A 26,574-nucleotide genomic window follows, 5' to 3' on the forward strand; every position below is an offset into this window, starting at 1 on the left:
TTGACTACAAGTATCAGTAGGAAATAGGTTAGCAGTAAAGTACAAAAACAAGTTTGTTAGTTGCAAGGATTGGTTTATATCAGGGAATTCAGTAACTAAAGTACATAGTAATCGTAGAGGTAATTGATAACAGAAAATTAGTAGCTTCGTAGAGTTAGTATAAATGACTAATCAGATTTATCAATGGAATATTTTAGTAGAATTAATTTAGTAGGACTTCGATAATAATAGTCTTAGATTATAAGTCGTTGTGATATTGTGGTGGTAAGTTGTGAAGTTGCAAGTGATGAATTGTGTTGTGTTGCCTCCATTGATTGGCAATTGTGAAGTTGTAGGTTTATGGCCGACGTTGAATTGTTGTTAAGTTGTAGGATTATGGCCAACATTGAATTATTGTTAAGTTATAGGCTTATGGCCAGTGTTGAATTATTGTTAAGTTGTTATGTTATCGTTGAATTGTTATTAAGTTGTTGTTGTAGTATTGTTATTATTGTTGTTGTTGTGTTATCGTTGAATAGTTGTTGAGTTGTTGTTGAATCGTTGTTGTTGTTATTATTACATTCATATGTTGTCGCATACATAGCATATAAAGTTGGGAGCTTATGCTCTGTTAAGTTGGCCTGGATATGCAAAAAGTTGAAGTTGAAGGCTTATGCCTTGTTGATGCCTCTATTAATTGGCAGATTATTAAGTTGGGAGTTTTGCTCCATTGGTACCACATGCATGTGCATGGTAACGAGTCGCATTCCATGTTGCATATAAAAGTTGTTGCGTTGATGATTTGTAGTGATTGACGTTGTTTGAAAGTTGTGAAGTGGTGATTTTATATGATATGATTCTAATATATTATTTATCATACACTCAATTATATGGTTCGATATCTCACCCCTTCTGTTTGAATGTTACCCCTTATGTTGGTAACGTGCAGGTAATCCAGAGTGAAGGTTGCTTACCTTCATTAGTTTGTAGTGATTGACGTTGTTTGAAAGTTGTGAAGTGGTGATTTTATATGATATGATTCTAATATATTATTTATCATACACTCAATTATATGGTTCGATATCTCACCCCTTCTGTTTGAATGTTACCCCTTATGTTGGTAACGTGCAGGTAATCCAGAGTGAAGGTTGCTTACCTTCATTAGTTCGAGTCAGGTGTTGGTCGCTCTGATACGTAACACTCGGGGGGATGAACGCATGTTTTTTTTGTTCGTTTTTTTATTATGTTGCCGAATTTCTAAGTTGTTTCTATTAAAGACTTGTTGATTTAAAGTTGTTTTGAGTTGGACATGAGGATATGTTATTTTAAGTTGAATTTTGTGAATCCGTTGCGTAGTAACGAAAGTTGTTTTAATTTTAAAGATTAAACAGGTTGTTATCGATTCATCCGAAAATTATGTTATGTATCTGATTTATATGTGATTGAATGTCGTGGTTTTTAAGTTGAAAGTGTAGCATCCCATGTTTTGTTGGAAATTTTATAACTCTGATTTTATAATATTCGCTGGGTAGAATTAGGGTGTTACAGAAAACCTCTCTTGTATTGCTTCCAATTCGGTAGATATAGAGATATTTGATTTTTCTCCTTCGTTGCAACCATCATCATCAAAACAAAGTCTTTTCCAATGAGGGATAACTTCGTCCATTCATATTGGCTCACCTAGTTTCATCTTTTTAGCAATAACACAAGCACACGAGAGACCATATCTTTTAGTAATAGTGAAACCACACTTTGAGCTATCAGAACCTACAGTTTCACCTTGTTTGACCTCGTGAAAAATATAGTTCAATCCCGGCCGAGACATATTGCCAATCAATTGAAAATAAAGAATGTTGTTCTTAAAAAGATGTTCCAACACCGTAATGCTCCGACCAAATGTGGTTTGTATCTCATTGTGTTGGTTTTTAATCATGAGATTTACGGAGTCCCAATCTCGACACAAGTCACTGTTGCTATTAACCCACTAATCTTTCAAACTAGCATGTGTTGACTTAACTCTGTTGGTGGTTGTATTCCCAATATGTCGGACATTATCAGTCCACGCACATACAATTTTCTCCTTCACCTTATCAAGAATGGTGCTTTCAACATATTTCAATAATTCAAGATACTTTTCACACACTTTTTGAAATTTAATGACAGAATGGCATATAATTCTTTTGTCAAAGAACTTACAATACGATTCCATGCATCCATTATTTGTTCGACAATCACACCGGACTTCGCCAATTTTCCACCTTCGGTCTCTACTTGTTTCGTCCTTACCGCGGGCTTAACCTTACTTCTCACATTACATGTTATGTGATATTGATAAAGTAATGCATTAGAAGAAGGAAATACCTTTGCCATCGCATTCATTAACGTGGTATCGCGATCCGTAACAATCACCTTAGGCATCTCGACTTGTTGCTTCGAAAGTAACAGACACACCTCTAATGCCCATGTAAAATTGTCCTCTTTTTCACTCTCTAAAAAAGAAAAATCAACGGCGTATGTCTTCTCGGTAGATGTAACACTAACCATCTCAAATAATGAAAGTCTATACTTGTTGGTCTTGTAGGTAAAATTGAGAATGAGCACTGTCGGGACCGTGTTGAACAACTTAATCGAATCCGGATGAGTCCAAAAAATATCTCGGACTGTAACTCCATCGTCGCAAGTTCTGTACCGCGACACGTAATTGTTATCATCCAACAATTTCAACAGTTGTTGCATCTCACGTCTATCTCCCCTAATCGCCTTATTATTGCGGTACTGAATGTTATACACTTGCCTTATATTTGATACGTTGTCAGGTTCCTTCTATTTTAATGTGGCAAGTATATTTTTCGGTTGGACATGTCACTAATACATATCTTCTCTGACGGTTTGAGTCAACATACAATAGAATGACCTTGTAACTTTGAGCACAAATCATGGTTATGCAACCCACAAATAACACTAAATTTCCACTTATTGTTAGCCAACATATAACTACGGATTTTAAATGGACACTCGCATTTTCTACTACCCATGTCATCTCTTTTAAACTTCCTTAGAGGAGTATGGTATTTTCTGCTTCTTTCGCACAACATTGTTACGAAAGCGTTTCTTCTTTCCGAGCCATTATCCAATTTTCCTATCACCACACCAAAACCAAGGTTAGTTTCACTCCTACAAATCCATGTGAGCATGCTATCACGATCATCAAACTCTTGCTTGTTATTAAAGTCACCGCCGACATCTACCGCCTTTATGACAACCCTTTCAATATTAGGATAAACATCGTTTGTAGGAACTAATTCTTTTGAGATATTATCGGGGTGCATGATACCTATTTGTAAACAATAAAAAAAATAACACAAAATCACAAGACTGCTGGAAAAAACATGTTCTGAAGATGTACCTACGGAATGTGTTCATCTTTAACACGTTTCGGAGTTGTACCTACGGAAGCAACGTTACATTTTTTGACATAAATTTGATGCATAATGTGGGCAATGCACTGGATAAAGATGAACCTTTACCTAAAATTTTGTCTTCTTTTGCTACCTTTGATATGTTGCACCCAAAAGTTGGAGTTTAGGAGTGAAAAATGATATTGATGATGTATGGTTTTTAGGTTGTGGAGGTGAGTGTTGGAGAAGAAAACCAACAATTGGGGAGTGAGCATGTTGGTTCAAACTATATCAGATAGTTCCGGAGCTACATCTACGGAAAATTCTGGCGCTAAGACATTCCATAGATGTACCTATGGAAAAATCTCTAAATTGAATTAATTTGAAATTTTTTCCAACGTTTACTAGTTTAAAATGCTTCCGTAGATGCACCTCCGAAAAAAAATTGGCAAAAAAAAGGTATTTCCTAGTGTGCATCTACGGAATCAGGGGGCATAAATGAAATTTTGCCAGGTGCCTAAGAGTATGAAGGGATGCATTAAAATATTTCCTAAAAAAACTCACTCATATCTTAGAATTTTTATTAACATTATAATTACATTTATGCCCCTAATCTACTTCTAAGAATTTTGATTACTATAATTATTACATTTATGCCCCCTAATTAAACGACTATTTTTGTTTCTTTTTCATTTGATAAATGTGTTTTCTTGTGGAAAATGTAGAGGTATAAGCGGATAAAAAAACTCAATTAAACTGATAATTTAAACTAAATCATGCCGAAATAAAATCAATTGTTTATGGTTCGATTCTAAAATCAAATCAAACCAATGAAAACCGATGTAGTTTGGTTTAGTTCGGTTCTCGAATTTAGTTTATTGGAAACGTCAAATCGATGAGCCAAACCAATGGATATAATTATTCTCTAAATCTTTTATTTCACCCATCATTAAGCCCGAATTTTGTATCAGCCCAATCATTCTCCATCTTTGTTTACACTTCATTCCTTTCAGCAAAATACACATCTAGAACCAATTTCCAAAACTTAGAAAGTAGAAACCATAAGTCACACAAACTTGCTTTCACTGAACCAATGCTCTCGCTGCCCAGCAAAAATGATGCTCTATATATCGTCGTTGTGATAGGTTATGGTCGGTGTCTTCTTGTTCAAGTTCCCTTCGTTAATTTTCATTTTTTTTAATCTTTTTTGTTTCTTCTTCTTCAACAAAATTCATTATAGTCTTGTTACAAAATATTTTTTATGTGTGTTTGAGATGTGAAACATGTTAAGTGATGTGTGTTTTGTTGTGCTTTATTTGTTAAGCTTTCAAAATCCTTCCCAACTTTCTAATACCAAGTGTCAACTTTTATATTTGATAGTGAACTTATTTTATGATACAATAAAAATCATGTCACTGTTTTATATCAATTTAGGGCAATTATTTTGTTTCAAATGTATTATTTAAAAAAATAATATCATAAAATACACCAAAAAACACGATAGTGGAGAATACACTAATGAATATATGTTTGAAAAAACATTGTAAATCGATCAACCAAATCAAACCAAACTGATTAGTTTGATTCTTTTCTATTATTGAAAAATGTTAAATATCAAACCAAACTAAATCGATGGAGATATCATCGATTCGGATTTTTTTAACCAAAAATCGGTCTAAACCGAACCGATTACGCCCCTAAATAAATGTGTATTGATAATAATTAGTGTCATTTTCTATGATAAATGTATCGTTAGTAATACTCAAATGTGTGATAATTAATAATAATAATAATAATTTAAAAAATTATTAAAACTTACTTTAAATTCCTAAAACTATAAGGCATATGCTTATATATTCAAGAGATGCATCCCTGGAATTTTGCAACGTTTGGAAACCCAGAAACCTGAAATACATCTCCTTAGTGTATTAGTTTGCACTTTTTTTCGCCTTCTAGATTGAACTCATTGTATAACGCTTGTGTTGTGATTTAATTACAAGAATTATGTCTAGTGGACAAGACCGATTGAGACATGTCAGGGTTGCAGAACATGCATATGTTCGGAGGGAAAGAAGTCAACCATCGTAGACTCTTGTTACCTCTAGCCCAGTTGATTCAGAGGCGTCAACTTCTAGGGCTCAATGCTCATGTATCTCCGCCCTCTTCTTCCTTTTCCTGTAGGAGAAGAGTGTCCCCTCTTCATGCATCACTGCATCCATCTTCCCGTAGACGACAAAGTTCACTTATTCAGGCACCCAAGGCAATATAGATACCTGAGTCACCGGAGGTACCTCATACACTAGAGGAACCCCAAGTCCAGAATACAGTAGAGGCACTTAAGGCACCTTGGGCCCAGGAGACAACAGAAGTTTCCATGGCGGAGTTTGAGACCACCCGAGGGTCTTATGCTAGGTATAGCTTCTTACAAAAGGTGTATATAAATGAGATATTTAGAGCACAATAGGCTGTTGGTAATGATGAACAGGTAGTGTAGCATAAAGCATATGCTATGAAAGTATACTTGTTGTATTTGGCTGACACTACCGTTTTTATGGATAATAGTGCCACTTATGTGGATGTCATCTACTTGCGGTACTTCGATGACTTAGAGAGGATCCATGAGTACAAGTGGGGGTTGCTTGTTTGGTCTATTTGTATTCTAAATTATTCGAAGGATGTATGTGGAAGACGAAATAGATGACAGGAAGTGTCACACTATTGACGATAATATTTCTTGGTCTTTTAGTGTTTGCGTGTCATTTTCATTACATTAATGCAACATCATTACTGACTAATGATTCATGTGTTCCAACACTTTTTACGCTTGGATCCTCTAGTATTTCCCACACATCTTCGACCAACCATGTGTACCGACTTATACTAAGGATATGTCACGTGCTTCTACATTCTCCCTGCTCAGAGGACAGAGTCGTTCAAAGTACATCTTAATCGCTTGGTAGTAGAGGATACACATCTGGTGGTTCTTCGGGGTGTCACGTTCTTATATGGTACATGATGTTCCAAGAGAACCGCTGAGGCCAGGTCATTTGGAAATACTAGAGGGGGGACATGCTAGGACATATCATGTTGTTGATGTGTTACCTAGATGTCGTCGTATCATGGAGATTGAGCAGACAAGTATTGACAGATGACTCTTTTCGGGGATGACTCTGATGCGAGGGACGTTGTTGATGCCATGATGGCGGAGGCTCATGATTCACTACAATATAGGAGGCGGCGTATGAACAAAGGGCCACGAGGCCGAGTCCAAGTCCGTCATACACAGTCGATTATAGTACATGTACTTTGGGTTTATTTTTCAATTGTATTTTATTTAGACTTATTTCGACTTCGTTATGTACTCTTGATTTATAACTTTATATATGTCATTTTCTGCATAACTGATGTATTGTCTTATTCATTATAATATACTTTCTAACTAATTCATCTAAGCATCACTAAAAAAACTTAAATTTACTGTTTGAACTAGATACGAAGATGCGTCTCTAAATTCTGTCCAGTGAAAATACGGAGATGCATTTCTTGAACAATCTATAACAAAAAGGACATTTTGAAGAGTGATTCATAGTGTATATATCGAATTAATCTGAAGATACATCTCCACATTTTTAATGTTTAGCAAATAAAAATGCATTCAAAGATGGTTTTTTCTTTACCCACCTCCCTATGGGGGTCATCCCTAGTGAAAATTCCACTTTACCCCTGCTTCGGAAATGTATTTCCGAAATTTTTTTTTTCTAAATTTTTCCAGGAGATGCATCTCCGAAAAAACAAAAAAAAATCTAAAAATCCCAAAAATTAATTTTAGGATATTAATTAATTCATATATCATAAATTTGATATAATTTATGAGTAATGAATAATAATAATTATATATTTTGATATAATTTATGAGTTATGAATAACAATTATTATATATTTCTATACTGATTCATATTTTAAAATTTAAAATAATTTTAATTAAAATAATTAAAATAATTTCACTTACAAAATGAGTTATAATTTTTTATTTATATATTTATAATAATTATTATATATTTACAAAATTAATTAAAAAAATGAGTGTTTTAATTTATATATTTATATATTTATACAATAATTATAATAATTATTATATATTTATAAAAATTATTATATATTTATATATTTATATAATAATTATTATATATTAATTATAAATATATTTATATATTTATATAATAATTATAAAAATTAAAAAATAAGTGTTTTAATTTATAATAATTATTATATATTTATATATTTATATATTTATATAATAATTATTATATATTTATATATTATATATTTATATATTTCACTTACAAAATTAATAATTATTATATATTTATATATTTCTATTCTGATTCATAATTAAAAATGAGTTATGATTTTTTATTTAGTTAAAAAAATTTTTAAAAAAATTTGTCTTAATTTTATTTAATGAATAAATTTTACATTTAATTCTATATAATTCAAATTTACTTATGAAATTAAAATGTTTTTGATTTATATAAGTTAGTAAAATAATTTTTAACTTTTAAAATTGTTTAGGAAATTTTGATTCACCTTGATTTTATTGATTCATCTTTATTTTATTGATTCACCTTGATTCTATACCTATTAATTGTATTGATTCACCTTGATTTTAATTTTTTAATAATTATTGAATTCTTTCGGAAGTGTATATCCGAAACATTCCAAGACCAATTTGGTTTGGAATATTTCGGATTGCATATCCGAAGACACCCCTCTCCCAAAAAGGGTGTTTTCGGAAATGTATCTCCGAAAACATCTTTTTTTCGTGTTTTCGGAAGTGCATTTCCGAAATAAGACAAATTTTGAAAAAAAAAACATTTCCAAAATGCATTTCTGAAGTAAAGGTATTTTAAATTTTTCAGCAGAGGTGACCAAGAAAATAGGGAGGTGGGTAAAGAAATTCTCTTCAAAATACATCACAAATATTTGAAAAGCAATTTTAATTTTACATAGGTTTTTTTTTGTAAGTACGTACATAGCGTGTAATAAGAAATTGCCCCACGACAAAACATAATGCATAGAGGGGATGATGTGAAAAAGATGTGCAAGTGACCTACCAAAAAATAATGTGAAAACCAAATCGTATTCTATATATAACAAATTCAATTTCTAGTATTCAGATTCTATAATCTCAACATGTATAAATACTTATTTTACTCATTGGAACTCAGATTCTATAATCTCAACATGTATAAATACTTATTTTACTTATTGAAACTCTAACCTAAAATGCATAGATTCCAAACATTAATAGCATGTTTGGATTGATTTTTGGAAGGGACAAAAACAATTTTAGAAATATAAAATTTGTTTTGTAGTGATTTTGACTATTTAATTCTTATAAAGTATAATAGATTCTAATCTAGAAATTTTTACACCGCAAATAAATCAATTATCTCTTTTACATAAATGTATCAACACATAAATCAATTATACTAAATTCAATTTTATTAAAATGAACTAGTAAAGGACCCGTGCGTCCGTACGGGTCACGTAAAGTGTTGAAAGTATTTTTGGGTTAATATTTTCGGTAATATATCGTATCCACAGGGATTGGTTAATATCACTGCCGTTCTATAGTTGTTTATTTTGAGTTAGGAAAATTGAGTTTGGTTTGTTTTATACTTCTAATATCAAAAGCAAATAATAAAATAAAAGCAAGTAAAGGACTTTGTGTTAACAAGTAAAGAAAGATGTTGAGCCTTTAGGGTTCATCAACCTAATCCTATACAATTATTAATTATTCACAATAGAACAATCCTTTGAATCATTATCTTCACTTATCCTCAAATAAGATTCCATGTCTGCAAATCAAATTAGATAACTTTTACCGGTATGAGATTCGATCTCTCCAAATATCAATAACGATAATAGTAATTAAGAACGATAATTATGAAAACCCAATTACAATTCCATCTCTGCAAATTGCAATTGAATCAATATAGTAACCTAGGGCAAAAGTTAAATCCTTTCTTTCGATCAAAGATTCAACGATAATTTAAGAATAGAAACAAGGTTTCTTATTGATAATGAATTCAAATAATTGTTCACAGGAATTAATCAATGGTATTGTATATTCATAGGTTAACTACTACCTTAGACTCAACAAGAGGGATTTAGCTCTCCATAGACATGAAGAACACACAAAGATTAATGGAAGAATTCATCTTCATCAAAGGAATGTCTTCGCTTGATAGAGAATTGGTCTTCTATTGATGATTGTGGCTGCACCTTCAGATTGCTCTCCTAATTTCGCTCTTCACAAAGTTATTCAACCTCTTGGAAGCTAGGGCTTTTAAATAGAAGTTTTGGGCTTTTAACGCCGAGGCCGCGGCGCGACATCGGACTGGCGCGGCGCGCTCACAAACAGAAACTTTGGCGCGGCGCTGACTAGAACTCCCGCGGCGCGCCCTTAAACAGAGATAATCTCGCGCCGCCTCACAGGACTTCCGCGGCGCGACCTTTGCAATTTCCATCTTTTTCTTCTGCCTTTGAGACTTCCAGCTTCCTTTCCTCTTCATGTTTTCCTAAATCTTCAATTCAGCTCTAAACCTGCAACAATAACACCCACAAGTGATTCGATTTGCTTTACACATGAACTGAACCTTTTCAGTTCAATTCTTACTAAAAACCTATGGATCTATCACAATTTGCATTAGTTTAGAGAAGAAATCACTTATATTAACACATGAATTTACCATTAATTTACTCCTAACAAACTCTCCCCAACTTAGAGTTTTGTTTGTCCCTAAACAAAATTACTTACCTCCGGCAAAGTTTACCGACAATCATGCAACAGGTTTTTCAAAAAGTTTTTCTCAAGTGGTTCAATACAGTAACTAAGTCAAATACTCCTCTTCTACCTGCAAACTCAGAATATACACATGAAACAAACTTTGAAAGCAAATTACCTCCAGAAGTTCAAAACACTACACACTTGTAATTGAATCAGCACTAATCACTCTCATCAAAAAGTATGATGAATAAAAGAGGGGTTAAACACTCATCCAAACAATTAAATCAACAAGAATCCATATCATACGTTCACCAAATTGTCAGCATCAAGTCTTGTGGAATCTGAGAATCAGAAGGTCTTTATAGGGTTGTAATGCGGTTTAGATTCAAAGAAAAGAAGATAATCAAGGGTTGTTCCTAATCTAGGGAAGCATCCAAATCATAACTCATTCCTTCTTCTCTATACTTTAATTCTCACCCCTTCATCTCTTTTCATTCGTAGCTCAGTGTTTCTTTTTCTTTGCTGTTTCCTTTTTTTTTCCAACAACTGTTTAGATTCAAACGTTGTTACTTCTTTTTTTTTTTTTCAAGCTACGACTTTTTCTTTCACCGCTTACCATAAGTACTTACTCTTCTTTTGCATATGACTCTCCCCAACTTGGAGATCAACCTGTATTCAGATTATATGAATGCTCCCCTACTTTCTAAAAAGGGTCAAAGAGAAAACACATCACCAAAGTTTATGGTTGATGATCCAGAACAAAACTTTTATTGAGATCGATACTCACCAGGTATTTTCCTTGGTGCATATTATGATACTTACTTTGACCTCAGGCTCAAAGAATGGTTAGCAAAGGATCACACTCTCACAGAAGAAAATAATTTTACGGTAGAGTCGGCTCAAAGAACTCTCAAATTCAAACAACTGCCTAAATCACTTCCACAGATTTCCACAGACGATGCAACAACCGGTTTAGCATGATACGAACAAGTCAAAATAATTGATGGTCTCCTGCATATAGTAAACAATGGAAAGCTTTCCTCACAATGGTTAAGGCTAAGCTGATCCAATAAACAATGTACCATAAAGAACTTCTGACAGTATTTACTAACAACCTAAATTTCATGCACACATTAGAAGTTTGAGTTCAAAAATTCATACCTGCTTTGTTACTTATTGAAAAAGAAAGTGAAACTGAAAAAGTTTGAACATTCACTTCCTACCACTTTTCATACATGTTGCTTCCTTGTTGATACTTCGCTTGAGATTCTCGCTTTGTTATGGGAGTACATAATTAAATAAAAACAGAAAATTTGAACAATTCAAAAATAAATAGCTCCACCCCCCAAACTTGAACTAAACATTGACCTCAATGTTTCGTAACAAGTCCGAGAGGGTGACTTACAGAGAGTAACGCAATATCAATTGCTGCCTCCTAGCTTTCACCAGACGGGTTCCCTGATTTTTTCTGAAATAAAAGCTAAACAAAACAAAACATTAGAAGTGTGGGTTACCTCCCACGAAGTGCTTCGTTTAACGTCGCATGGCTCGACGGTTCATGCTTTCAAGGAACTAAAAATTGTGCATGTTGCTCCACTCCCCCGAAGAAAGCTTTTAACCGTTTTCCATTAACGGTTCTCCTCTCTTTTGTCAGTGGATTCTCTACCATAATGGCACCGTGGTCGCATATATCTTTTACTATCAGTGGTCCAGACCATTTTGTTGTTGCTTTACCCGAGAGACATCTTAGTTTTGAGTTGCACAGGAGTACCTCTTGTCCAACTTGGAAGTAGCTCGGAGGTTGATTTTTGTCTTCCTTGGTTGCTCCCTCAGCTATATCGATTTGGAAGATATCACCCTTGTTCTTAAGATGCTTCTTGGCCTTGAACAGATTAAATGTTACCTCTTCATCTTGCACCCTTATTTTCATGATCCCTTCATCCAGATCAATCATCATTCGAGCGGTTTTCATGAAGGGCCTTCCTAGAATCACAGGTACCTCATGATCTTCTTCCATGTCAACAACCACAAAGTCTACCGGGAAAAAGAATTTGTCTACTTTAATGAGCAGATCCTGAATCACTCCATAGGGTGAAGTGATAGACTTGTCGGCCAATTGTAAAGTCATGCTGGTGGGCTTCATCACAATATTCCCTAGCTTCTTGACAATAGATAAAGGGATTAGGTTGATGCTCGACCCCAGATCAATTAACCCATCTCCAGTGAAATTACCTCCAATATTTAATGGTAAGGTTACTCGCCCCGGATCGGATTCCTTTCTTGGAGTAGTTCTTTGGATTATAGCACTACATTGAGCATCAAGCACCACAGTTTCTTCATCCATGCATCCCTTTTTCTTTGTGAGCATTTTCTTCATAAATTTAGCATATTTGGGCATTTGCTCTAATGCTTCGGCAAATGGTATGTTTATATGGAGTTGCTTGAAGATACTCATAAACCTGTTATATTGCCTGGCATTGTCTGACTTTGACGGAGCGTGGGGTATGGTAGATGTTGGCTTGGTATCACAGGATCTACCTTCTTTTTCTTAGAACTTTTTCTTTTCTTGGTCTCATCTATTTCTCTTTCAGCATCTTTGCTCATGGTGCTCACTATGATTTCATTCTCCTCATCTTCCGCAGCCTGATTATTATCCTCTTTCTCGGTATCATTGATTTCAGCTTCTTTCTCAGCACCTTTCTGACCGGTTCTAGTCGTCACTGCTTTACAATGCTCTTTAGGATTATCTTGAGTGTTGGCGGAGAATGTTGCATTTGACTGAGTAGCTGCAATTTGTTTAGCCAGTTGCCCTACTTGAGTTTCTAAACTCTTTATAGCTGCTTCTTGATTCTTTTGATTTATCACTGATGTTTGAATGAACTGATTCACAGTCTCCTCCAACTTGGATTGTCCTCCTTGCTGTGGTTGCGGTGGTTGAGTGTATGGTTGGAAGGCTTGTTGTTGATACCCTTGATTCGGTGGCCTTTGTTGGTACCCTTGATTGTTATATCTTGGCGGATAGCCTTGTTGGTATGGCTGATTTTGATATTGATTTGGCCTTTGTCCTTGGTTATTATTCATGTAATTCACTTCTTCTTCTTGCACTGGTGGGCAGAATCCTGTTTGATGATCTCCCTTGCATAATTCGCACTTAGCAACTTGATATGAATTAGATACCCCGTTCAGCTCCTTGATCTGTTGTGGTAATTTAGACATTTGTTGTGTCAAAAGTTCCACTTGTGAAGTTAGCAATTTGTTCTGAGCCAGTAGAGCATCACTGTTGTTCAACTCTAACATTCCGGGTTTCTTATCTCTTACTGTTCGATCATGATTGCCTTGACGATCATTTAGAGCCATTCGCTCTATTATCTGAGTAGCTTCTTCAGGTGTTTTGGACATGAGAGAACCACCAGCTGTGGCGTCCAAAAGTGTCTTGTTTGTGGCTGTGAGACCGTTACGGAACATATGGATTTGATCGACGTCTGTAAAGCCGTGTCCTTTGCACTTTCTCAACATAGCTTTATACCTTTCCCATGCTTCATTTAAAGATTCATTACTACCTTGAGAAAATACTGCTATTGCTGTTTTTGCTTCGAAGAATCGGTTTTGAGAGTAAAACCTTTCCAGAAACTTTTCTTCCAATGTGTTCCAATTAGTCATCACTGCTTCGGGTTGATCCAGATACCAATCTTTTGCCTTAGATAACAAAGAGTGTGGGAACAACCTCTTAAATAATGCTTCCTCATCAGCTTGAGCGACACCCGTAGTACCTGCTAACTCATAGAATCGAGTAAGATGCGTGTACGGGTCTTCATGGTCCAATCCGGCGAAAGGACTTGCACAAATCAATTGTATGATACCGGTCTTCAGTTCTGTCGGTCGCCCGTTGGCGGCAGTTCTAGCAAACTGAGGATTGAGTCTTGGACTATTAGCACATGGACCATTAGCAGCCATGTTGACAATAGTAGGTTGTATAAAAACTTCCGGTTCTTCCTCCGTGAATAGTTCGTGAAAGAAGAATCCTTCTTGCGACTCGTCAATGGTTTCAAGTTGTTGTGACGATGTCGCGGTTGCGTTGTCTCTTGCTTTTGCTATGTTTGCTCTTCTTCGTGCTTTGCTATTTAACCTCCTAGCGGTCCTTTCGATCTCGGGATCAAAAAGAAGTTGATCGCTAGAAACTTTGCTGCGCATACACGATCTTCTGCACAACTAGCAAACACGTGAAACAACCAAATAGAGAAAATAAAACTTAATACTCAAATTAAGAACGATTGCAATGCGTGCAATATTGACACCAATCCCCGGCAACGGCGCCAATTTGTTGAAAGTATTTTTGGGTAAATATTTTCGGTAATATATCGTATCCACAGGGATTGGTTAATATCACTGCCGTTCTATAGTAGTTTATTTTGAGTTAGGAAAATTGAGTTTGGTTTGTTTTATACTTCTAATATCAAAAGTAAATAATAAAATAAAAGCAAGTAAAGGACTTTGTGTTAACAAGTAAAGAAAGATGTTGAGCCTTTAGGGTTCATCAACCTAATCCTATACAATTATTAATTATTCACAATAGAACAATCCTTTGAATCATTATCTTCACTTATCCTCAAATAAGATTCCATGTCTGCAAATCAAATTAGATAACTTTTACCGGTATGAGATTCGATCTCTCCAAATATCAATAACGATAATAGTAATTAAGAACGATAATTATGAAAACCCAATTACAATTCCATCTCTGCAAATTGCAATTGAATCAATATAGTAACCTAGGGCAAAAGTTAAATCCTTTCTTTCGATCAAAGATTCAACGATAATTTAAGAATAGAAACAAGGTTTCTTATTGATAATGAATTCAAATAATTGTTCACAGGAATTAATCAATGGTATTGTATATTCATAGGTTAACTACTACCTTAGACTCAACAAGAGGGATTTAGCTCTCCATAGACATGAAGAACACACAAAGATTAATGGAAGAATTCATCTTCATCAAAGGAATGTCTTCGCTTGATAGAGAATTGGTCTTCTATTGATGATTGTGGCTGCACCTTCAAATTGCTCTCCTAATTTCGCTCTTCACAAAGTTATTCAACCTCTTGGAAGCTAGGGCTTTTAAATAGAAGTTTTGGGCTTTTAACGCCGAGGCCGCGGCGCGACATCGGACTGGCGCGGCGCGCTCACAAACAGAAACTTTGGCGCGGCGCTGACTAGAACTCCCGCGGCGCGCCCTTAAACAGAGATAATCTCGCGCCGCCTCACAGGACTTCCGCGGCGCGACCTTTGCAATTTCCATCTTTTTCTTCTGCCTTTGAGACTTCCAGCTTCCTTTCCTCTTCATGTTTTCCTAAATCTTCAATTCAGCTCTAAACCTGCAACAATAACACCCACAAGTGATTCGATTTGCTTTACACATGAACTGAACCTTTTCAGTTCAATTCTTACTAAAAACCTATGGATCTATCACAATTTGCATTAGTTTAGAGAAGAAATCACTTATATTAACACATGAATTTACCATTAATTTACTCCTAACATAAAGTCGGTATAAATATTAAATAAATATAATATGGTTATGGTTAAAAAATGTATTTTAATTTATACAAATTAACAGAAAAAAATCAATATTAATTGTCATATAAATATTAATTTAATTTATTAAGTTGTAGTAGTTGTTAGGATATAGATAGATTGTTTAATTGCTATTAAACCAAATATATGGTGGAAAAAAAAGTTTGGCCCGTCGGGCATGCCAATAATTTTTATAATTGTTTATAATTTTAATTTTACAATTTCTATCAATATTATAAAATAAAATATATTATACAACAAAAAAATATATTGGTTTAATAATTTGATTAGATTTAATGTAAAATAAAAAAAAAATACACCAAAAAAAGATGGATAACACAATTTGATTATGTTTGTTAAATTTGTGTAGTAATTTATAAGTTATATGCTATAGTAATTCAGAATTCATTAATATATGATCTCTATGTTTGTTCAATTTAAGTAAATATTTTGTCGGCCCGTCAAAATAATAGGTTAGGCCCGTCGGGCATGCCTATAATTTTTAAATTTTCTGTATTGTAAATTTATTAATTCTATTGATAATATATAATTTTATCATCTAATAGAAAATAAATTTAAACACAGGTAAATTTTATAAGGAATCTCTGACAAATTTTAAACAAATAATCATTGTTGAAAAATTTAAAAGAAAAAGTTTTTATAAAATGCAATGTGATAAGTAAATTGTAAAAGATATCATATGAGTATAAAATTCATATGAATATAAAATTTATATATTATGAATTTATATATGCAAAAAATATAGTATGAATTTATCCATCTTTTTTATAAATATTGAATACATAATAAAATAAATTAAATAAAAATAATAACAAATTTGAGTTTTTCATAAGAAAATTGTGTTATCCATCTTTTTTATCAATTTAATACATGCAAATTTCTCCAAATTAAGAATTTTTTATAATATTTAATATGTAATAAATATATAAAATAAATTTTATAAATATTCACCATTTACAATACTAATAAATTAGTATTATTATTATTATTATTTTATTTTTTTATAGAATGTATTTTTATTATTGTTGTTGTTATATTGTTATTATTATTATTATTACTACTATTATTATTATTATATATAAATATAAGAAAAACTATGATGTTAATTTTTAAATATAAATATTTCAAAAAGATGTTAATAATCATTATTATCCTTTATTACATAATTTAATACAAATATTTTTTAAAGGTGAATTCTTATCTATCCAACACAAAAAGTTGAGTAGAGTTACCTTTAATATAAAATGCTTTGGAAATAAAAACCATTAAAAATAGAAGTAATGTAGTTATTATGGAAACCTCTAAAAACCATTAAAAATAAAAACATACTTTTTTCGATAATATAATTGTAATTTCAAATGATTTACTTAATTAATATATTTTATTATAGTTATTATATTTATTACTTAAAAAAATATATGTAAAGTAACATCTTAAAATTTATTAAACGCAGATCAAGATTATTTATAATATTTAAAATTTTAAATAATAATAATCATAAATTATATATAGACCATATATTCAAAAGTCTAATAAAAAATTGGAAATAAAAGATCAAAAGCCCAATAAAAAAATTCCCTCTTTCTTCGACAAATATGAGATTTTGAAGGAGTATAAATAGTGGAAAATAAATAATGGAAAACTTTTCAATTTCCTATATTAAAAATAGAAACAGAACAGAAAAAGTCTACGCCATGGTAAAAGAGGGACTTTACATTTTCTTAGAGGATAATGATATAGAAACGTGTATAAAAACATTAGAAACTGATGTTTTGTATAAACTCAAAATATTGACAAAACCAATAGTCCAAAATTACAATAAAATCGCAAATTAATAAACCCTATTTAAGTGAGTGGGCATGATTAATATATTGATGGCTATTAATTATGCCATATACACAACATTAATTGTAATAATTAATTATGATTTATTTTAGAAGAAAGAGAAATATGACCCTTTATTAGACAATATATCCCTAAGCATTTTCCGTTAAGCTATGAATAAGATCTGTGTTGAATGAATAAATAATCAATTTCACACCCTTTTCTTTTGGAAAAAAAATCAATTTTCTTATTAATAATCATTATTTTCATGATTAAAAAAAATTCATAATACAATTTCAAACAACAATTCCATCGATTCATAATTTTCTATAAAAAAAAACCTCTAAACAATATATCTACATTTGGTAGAATAAGAACCATACATTTCTATAAATCAATTCTCATAAAACTAAATGTACTAATAAATTACTGACATAACTTTGATACACCAAGAACAATAAACCAATTCTCATAATAGTAACCAAGTGATAGATAAAGCCACAAAGCCGTGAAACAATTCTCATCCAAAAGCTATGCAACCATTATCAGAGAACCATCATTTTCATGAAATAATAAATTCTTACAACACATTCATATATTTATAACAGAATAAAATGTATTCTTATAAAAGCAATAGCAATTCTAATTTCTTCTAACAATCTACTTGAAGCAAATAAAGTAAATGTATTCTTACAATAACAACCATATTAATTCCATAAAATAATAAGGCAACTCCAATTTCCCTATAAGAACAAATGGAAACAAATCCACTGCGCTGCTGTTTCTCTTATGCCATCCCTCGTGCCCACCATCTTCACCTTTTTCTTTCCCTTGTTTATAAGTAATTAAAAGGTTTAGATTGGAGCAAGAGACATTTAAAAAGATACAATAGTTTGTGTATTCTCTTACGTTTACTTAATGATTTTTTTGTCAAAATCAAATTGTTAAATTTCTATTTTGTTCCCTAAAAACAAACTGTTAAACTTATGACTTTGTTTGTCAAAATAAAAACATATTGAGAAGAAAAACCCTTAAAAAACCTCAAAATATAAAATACACAAACTATTACACAAAAAAAAGAAAAATCTTAAAACATAGAATACACAAATGAAGGAGAAATTTTTGGATTTTCATAGAAGGAACAGACTGCAGAAAACTAAATCAAAATAAAATGATGGCAGCGACAATTTTGAGCAATTTTCGGTAACTTTGAGGAGGGGGGATTGTTTCATATCAGAGTGAAAAAGATAAGTAGAACATACAAAAATCTAATACAAAATACGATAGTTGAAAAATATATGATTGTTAAAATTAGAGAACAAATCATACCTGCAAATCAGAAAGGATGAAATAATTTAGGGGAAAAGTAAAGGATATATTGAAAATGTAGGATTGAAAATGTAGGATTGAAAACTTAAAAGAAGGAAGAAGATCCCTATATTTATGTTTTAAAACTTATAAGAAGGAAGAAGGATCCCTATGTCCCTTATAATCGGCGGAGCCGGAGAAAAAAAATAGGGTTAAGGAAGATGAAAAGAGACACAGACCCTTCTGCTTGATAGAATGCTACTGAATAATATAAAAAGAAAAGTGTTAGGTAGATTTGGTTAGGAGTATGAATTTATAGATGTAGAGAAGGAATTGGAATGGGTGGTATTTCAAATTCGTGATATTTCCCAATGCTGGAAAACTAAAAAGTTAAAATATTCTCATTGGAAGAGAAAGCATGCGTGGAAAATTGATATGAAACATGCTTGGAATACTTTTACAGTAAAAGAGGTGATTGGTGTAAAAAAAAAATCACATTAATGTTCACATATAGATATAAATAATAGTTATAGCTTAACATTTCTTTTAACCTTTAAATTTCTTTCAACTGTAAAATAAAATAAATGCTATTAATCAATAAATTTATAATTACTATTAAGAAATAAATCTATAATTAGTATTAGACACTTCAATTGTTACTTTATAGATTAAATAAAAAAAATATTTAGAATATCGTAGTAATGATTATATTAGATAAGAAATATTAATCCATTATATTTTAAACATAAATTCAAAAATATTTTAATATTGATTTTCTTATTTTAATTTATAAAATTAAATGACTTTTTCAAGGACGGTGGTTAACATTGGAACAAACAACAAAAATAAATAAAATTGAAATACAATATTGTTGGAATAATAAAATATATAAATTGGAAGACATGTATTAAAAAAATGTTTTTATAATACAATATTGTTGGAATAATAAAATATATTAATTGAAATACATGTATTAAAAAATTCATTTTTATTTAAAAAAAAGAAAGATGATTAGGTTAAATATTAATGACAATAATAATGATGACTATAAATGTTTGCGAAATTTGAATATAAAGAGTTATTGTTGAAATACTAAAATACAATAATTACAATATATTACTTTAAAAATAATTTTGTTTTCATTTTTTTAATATAGATGAAGAGACAAAACCAAACTTTTGGTTTACCTGTGCTAACAAAAATATTGAAAAATATCGTAACTTTGAAAATTTCAAAAGTACAAATATGAATGGTGAAATATGTAATTATTGATTTTATTTTATTAATTAGATCATATACATGAATACTTATTTTATTTATTAACATAATTATCAAATATTGAACATTATGATTTCGAATATCAATTTATTGGAATACTAAAAAGGCAAGTTTGAAAGTTTTAATAAGTTAAAATACTAAAATCCAAATAGGTTGATAATAATAACACAAACTAAAGTAAATGTCCAACAAATTATTATATATTAGTTTCTTTTTTTCCCTGACTATGCCCCTGAAAACAAAAGTATGACAAAACATTAAAAAAAAACATCTCATCCCCTTCCCCACAGGGGGCGCAATAAGATTCATTGTTAAACAACATTCGGCTCACACATGGAAATCCCTGTATTTGTCATTTAGGACCATTCCATTTTTGCAGAGTAAAATCCTACCTATATATTTAAAATTGTTAGAATCATTTGTAACATAAATTGTAAAAAACCAACTTAAACTAAAATGTCAGTTGATTTGTTCTAATTATACTCATTTTGATTTGTTTTGATTATACTCCTTTTGATTTGTTCTGATTATACTCCTTTCGATTTATTCTGATTATTTTGCTTCGCCTCCAATACTTTCTGCATCCCATTTCTCCATTGTATCTAAATAACATCAGACCAAAACAACAGAAGAAAAAAAATGAAAAAGAAATCTCATCAAAACCAAAACAATAACAAACAAACAACATCAATGAACAACATATCATCATCACAACTGAATAACAGAAACCCATTAACTATAATCCCAAAAAATATTACACAGTGAAATAATAACCAGTTGGAACTTTAAGCTGACTGACAACAACTTTGAATAAATTATTCTGCTCCTTCTCTTTAGCCATCTCTTCCTCCCTCTTTTTTCTGTTAAAATCAACACATAGCAGAAAACTCATTTGAAAACATTACTAAAAACACTAAAATTAAACAAAATCGATTAACAATAATTAAAAATACTATCTTTACATTGACTTTGGGGTCGATTTTTAGTTACACGAAATACTTAAGTTTCTGAACAAATTTCTAAAATGCGTTGCTTTTGTTTTTTGTTCTGGGATTAAAAATAGAATTCATAATCAGTTAGGAGAAGAAATGAAATATATGAAGTAGAGAGAAAAGGAGATTTCTAATAGAAAAAGAAACTAAAGATTGAAAGGAGGATTGAATGAGATTCATAGATAACTTACCTTGCATAAGCGAATCTGATTTCTCCAACCCTCTCGTTCAGATCCCTGGACCGAATGTGCGAATCTAAAGAGAACAACAACACTATTTAGGAAAAATCAATAAACAGGAAGAAGAAAATACAACCCTAAAAATAAAATTGAAAAAAACAGTCGCTCATCCAAAGGTTGAAGGGGAATAAATTTAATGGAAAAAGAAAATTGGAGAATGAGGAGAGTTATTCATGTAGTTATTCTTATAGCAAATGCTCCCATTGATGTGCATTGGAAAATAATAGAGACTTTAATAATGAGAAGGAAGCGTTGGAAGTGATGAAATGCCAAAATAATTTGTTTTACGCGTGAAACAATATTTGGGGAAAACCAACGGTCCAATTATTAATATAAAAAATCTACAAATTAATTAGTTAAAAGTAATAATGACTTAAATATATAGACATAGGGAGAAATAATGAAAAGGTAGGGTTTTTTTAATATGTATGTTCCAATGCAATAACAGTATAGAAGATAGTGCAGGTTTTTTCATATTCCAATACAGAACTTTTGCATTAAATAAACTGTTGGAATGTAATCATGATTAGATGTAAAATGACGCTCAGGGGTATGCAAAACCATGTTTAATTGTTTGTGATTAGGGTAATTAAGGCAATTTGGTGGTAATTCATTTTTATATATTAAAATAGATTCTATCAAATTCAATTTTATCCATCGACAATCCAAACACACACTAGATCTTAAACCCGAATCAAAGAGATCATTCACTCCAGATTGCTGCCACTACTCAAATGATTGCAGTTCACGCATATAAAATATTTATATAATACTTTGCAGGCCAATGAACATGTACTTCACCTCTTTAAAAAAAAAAAAAACCAGTACTTCACCAATAAACTAGACTCCACCAATCAGTGCCAAAAAAATTAGAACACTGTCTGCTGCACATACATACAGACAATTAGGTATAACAGAAATATTGCACTCAAAATTCTCTGCCATTACAACATCATATAGTAACACATAACAGACCAAACTCAACACGGAAATGGATCGCAAGTAAATAATTACATGCTGGCATACATATCAGAACAATTGCTGCATTCATAACAGTCTAGGAAACTAACTTGTCCCAATACTAATATATTTCACACACAATATTAGGACTACAGTATCAAAATATAAACTATAGCTGCAGCTGCTTTATATATAAAAAATACATAACTACAGCTGCTTTGTAGTCTGAGATTTAATCGAAATTCAATGACAAAACTCTTTGCATTTATTGTTTCGTTAATCTTTTGTAATGAGTTGGGATTCTAACCAATAGTCACACGGTTCACAATTCGGATACGCGGTACGCAATTCTCAGAGAATTAGGTACGTGAGGAGTATACATATTCGGTACGCTATTTTGGTACGTGGTATACGTCCAAATATAATAACTTGTATGCTATAATTAAAATAGTTTAAGTATTTAAGATGAAAAGAGTAGTTGATTGTTAAAAGGTTAAATTTCAAGAGTAGGATTTGAAACCAAATTTAGAAATATACTGGCAACTTAATGGGAACTAATGTATCTGTCTCATTCTTTAATGTTTGCTTTTATGAATCATCAATCATGAAGATTATACTGTATGGGACTATAAAGCAAAAGCGTATTTGTGGATAATTAAGATTTTTATGTTTAAATCTTAATTCTTAAGTTAAGATCGGTTTGATTTATTCAAAGTGAATAATTTATTATAGAAGGTAAAGTGAAGCATATTCACTGTTAAAGGAAAAGAAAAGAATGAATGATATTAGATACACACACATATATATATGGTATTTAGTGTAGAGTAACATTACATTATGACTCACAAAATGGTAGGCACACTACTACATTCCTATCTGTGACAATGCAGAAAAGAGATATGTAACAACTCACTCAGAAAACCTATTATGAGAGCTTCAACTTGACCCTTACATGACCTTTAGAGATCTGAAATTGTTCTGTTATGCCTAAATGGGCCATCAAAAGTCAGACATGGGTAAGAAATTCACCACCCTGGCTTAGTTGCTTAGCATGATTAAGTCCTCTGCATTGGCTTGCAGCATGACACAACATCTCCACCCATACATTACTTATCATTTCCCATTTACTTTCTTTCGACCAATTCTCCTCCGTTTCTAGAGACTGCAGTGATTTGGCAAGCCTACATGCATCAAACAAAACAGATTTGCTTCTATCGCCTTTAACCTCTGATGGTGAAATAGTTGTATTCACTCGAAGTATCATCTTGCAAACTTCACTTCTTCTTTTTATGTATTTTCTCTCTTTCAAAAGTTCATCCACCTCTGCACATGTGTCTTCAAATCTGATCTGTCCTATTCCGTTTGGCAGCAAAAAAGGACATATAACAAGAAGATATAACATATAATTCGACACCAATTGGCTTTTTTCACAACTTTGGAGAGCAACGCCGTTTAAGTTTTCAGATTCGTTATCATCTAAATAGCAAAGATCTGTAGCAATATGCCAAAGCAAAATGCTCTGATCAAACTCAACCTCCTTAATGCTATGGTTGATGTCACGAATATTATGACAGTTCCATATGCTAAGAACTCGATCACCCTTGTGAGCACATAATTTTTTACATGCTTCAGTGTCTGTTGCTTCCTCAGATTTATCCCTAAGCTGGTCAAAAATGAGTTCTTTCAATCCTTCAGAGACTTGTTTTGTTTTTTGGTAGTAAAACTTCTCGAAAAAGTAATAAATTCGAAGAAGTTTCTGAATATCTACACATTTGACAGACTCATCTTTCAAGCAGAATCTTATGAGGTTGAATTGTGACATTTGATTAGACCACCTGATAGTATGTGAAAGTTTGAAACAAATTTGGAAAATCGAGATGAACTTGTAGAGAAGATCCACTCTCCAATTCTTATGCTGGCTCAGCCAATTCATTACCCAACTTGAAGAAAGTAAGACAATGACAGCATATATCTCAAGAAGAATAGCTCCAATGAAAAGCACAAAAGTGATAATCAAGTCATAATTCCAGTGTTTATGTCCATTATTGTCGAGTTTAATAAATTCAATTTTGTTAGACATCAGAAAATAAAAGGCGATGAATGAAGAAAGTGTACAGAAAAAGCTCACAGATTTGAGGAAGATGCCACGGTAGGAGTATGTTATCGCTGCCTTTGTATACAGCATATCATATATTAGTCCTAGCTCAACCTCAATTGCTTTAAAAGCATTTTTCCAATTAGATCCGTAAAAGAAAAATTGGCTGCTTTTGTGGTCTTGAAAGCTGAAGATAAGATCTGCAAATAGGCACTCAGGAATGTTGTAGAATTTGAATCCGTCGCTTAAAGCTTGACCATCAGGAATATTGGGATTTGGTATTGTGGTTCCTCCTTGAGAATTATGATCCAATACTAAGGGAGTGGTTTCATTGATTTCATCTAAAGTAACTTGATATCCTTCATCTTTTTTAGCAGTGTAATCGTCCATGAATTTAGCATAGTTCGGTCCTGGGTCTGGAGGAGGGAGAATTGATTCTCTGAATCCATCGCTGCTTCCCGACCGCAATGACCAAGTTTTCTCCCCATATTTGATTACTCCTGCTATGATAATGGGAACAGTGACATACTTAAGAGGATCGGTGTTCCATGATCGGTAAACGACATAAACTGCAACAGCTAGCTGGTAGAGTAACTCAAGCATATGCCGTGGCCATAGTTGGTTGTCCTCGAGGGAGTATGCAGTGATTGTATCAGGACCACCAAGATGCACAAGAAGAAATGGCGCCCATATGGCCATAATTACAAAGTTGGAATCTGACTTACGATCCTTTGTGTCTTTGGAAAGAATTCCGAGAGCAACAGTAGCAATCCAATCAGCTGAGAGATAGGTGAACCATATCAACAATTTAAGTCTTTTAGAAACTATATATTTCCTTCGGTTTCCCAAAAAGATGAGTAGTATTTGTAAGAAGAGACTAACAGCCACCAAAATCCGAAGTTCCAATATATTCCACACTTTTGCCAGATTAGGAGTATTCGGATTATCTGGTTTTGTTTTACTTAATATCAGACTGGCAACAACTGATAAAGAAAACATTGTTTTCTTAGCCTTTTTAGAAATAAAAGTAGGACTTCTATTAAATTTTGAATAAATAAATAAATATAGCAACAAACATTTGTCTTACCAGCTAGTAACATTGTTTGCTTCAACTTTTGATTGCTATTCTGTATCAAGTAGTTCTGTTGTCAGCTTCATTCATATATCAATAGCCTCACACTTTTAAAATTTTGTATTGAATGTACTATAGAAAAATAATGCAGTATGTAATTTAGAAAAATACCAGACAGTCCAAATTGATAATACACCAGCAAACTAAAGGAGAGAGATGTTTTACTTACATATAGTAGCAGTACTTGTATAATGAAAAAAAAATTCAAACAATATGAATTGATAGAAGGCATGTCCATTTGATTTGTGGACTGTCTTGTTGGTAGGAAAGACATGTTTTATCACGTAGCTATTCTGGTCAATAATGTACAGCCACACATAAACTACAAATATTTCTACCCTGGCCCGTTTTCATGTCAATTGTCATTTTCATGCCATTAATAGAAAGACAAATTCTTTGGTACCCATGAAAATGCTAAATAGTAGATATTGATAGTACGTGTAGAAAATTACTCCCATATAATTGTTTTTATTAATTTTAAAGTATTATTGTCTTCATTACTGAAATCTATCATATTACTATGTAAGAAATTTAATTGAAACCAGCATTTCCAAAAACAATATGCATGCCAATTTGATTTTCTACAATTTTATAATAGTCATCTAGTCAAAGAATCGAGATGAAAATCAGAGTATAGAGAAAAGTGAAGAGATATTCTGCATCCATGAGTATATAGTATTACTTATCAATCCATGTATTTTTATGTGGCAAACTTTTGTATGTAAAAGATATTTTCATTCCTATTATTTAATGAAAAAAAATTCTAAGTAACATGATCTATGACCAGTTTCTAAACACATCCCTTCATGAAAATTCGTGAGGAAAACTTTCGCGCTATATAGCACTCCTCTAGTAGAAAACAACAAAATAATTTGCCAAACAAACTTTCTTAAATGAGGAGTGACATACTTAAGAGGATCAGAAGATAGAGGAGACATTATACATCATCAATGGTGATATTCATCTCACATATGAGAAGGTGAA

The 26,574-nt window shown here is 32.0% G+C and overlaps 1 protein-coding gene across 2 annotated transcripts; it reads right to left on the minus strand.

Moving 5' to 3' along the window:
* Nucleotides 1-23,120: 23,120 nt before the first annotated feature.
* On the minus strand, nucleotides 23,121-25,853 carry LOC131643833 (uncharacterized). 2 transcript variants are annotated; one of them, XM_058914163.1, is made up of 3 exons: nucleotides 25,760-25,853; nucleotides 25,546-25,585; nucleotides 23,121-25,441 (listed from the first exon to the last, which is right to left on the minus strand). In XM_058914163.1, the coding sequence occupies exons 1-3, from the start codon at nucleotides 25,826-25,828 to the stop codon at nucleotides 23,370-23,372; spliced, it is 2,181 nt and encodes a 726-aa protein (XP_058770146.1). In that variant the 5' UTR covers nucleotides 25,829-25,853; the 3' UTR covers nucleotides 23,121-23,369. The 2 variants fall into 2 exon arrangements, with proteins under 2 accessions (XP_058770146.1, XP_058770147.1); XM_058914164.1 differs by lacking the exon at nucleotides 25,760-25,853 and having other exon boundaries at nucleotides 23,121-25,237; nucleotides 25,546-25,753.
* Between the last annotated feature and the right edge of the window lie 721 nt (nucleotides 25,854-26,574).

This window comes from Vicia villosa, linkage group LG1 (genome assembly GCF_029867415.1).
Source record: "Vicia villosa cultivar HV-30 ecotype Madison, WI linkage group LG1, Vvil1.0, whole genome shotgun sequence".
In the NCBI taxonomy this organism is placed as follows: Eukaryota; Viridiplantae; Streptophyta; class Magnoliopsida; order Fabales; family Fabaceae; genus Vicia; species Vicia villosa.

Coding starts and splice junctions, on each gene's coding strand:
- LOC131643833 (XM_058914163.1), bottom strand. CDS start 25,828: ATGGACATGCCTTCTATCAATTCATATTGTTTGAATTTTTTTTTCATT. Junction 25,586..25,759: donor TACAAGTACTGCTACTATAT/GTAAGTAAAACA, acceptor TACTTGATACAG/AATAGCAATCAAAAGTTGAA. Junction 25,442..25,545: donor GCAAACAATGTTACTAGCTG/GTAAGACAAATG, acceptor TTTCTTTATCAG/TTGTTGCCAGTCTGATATTA.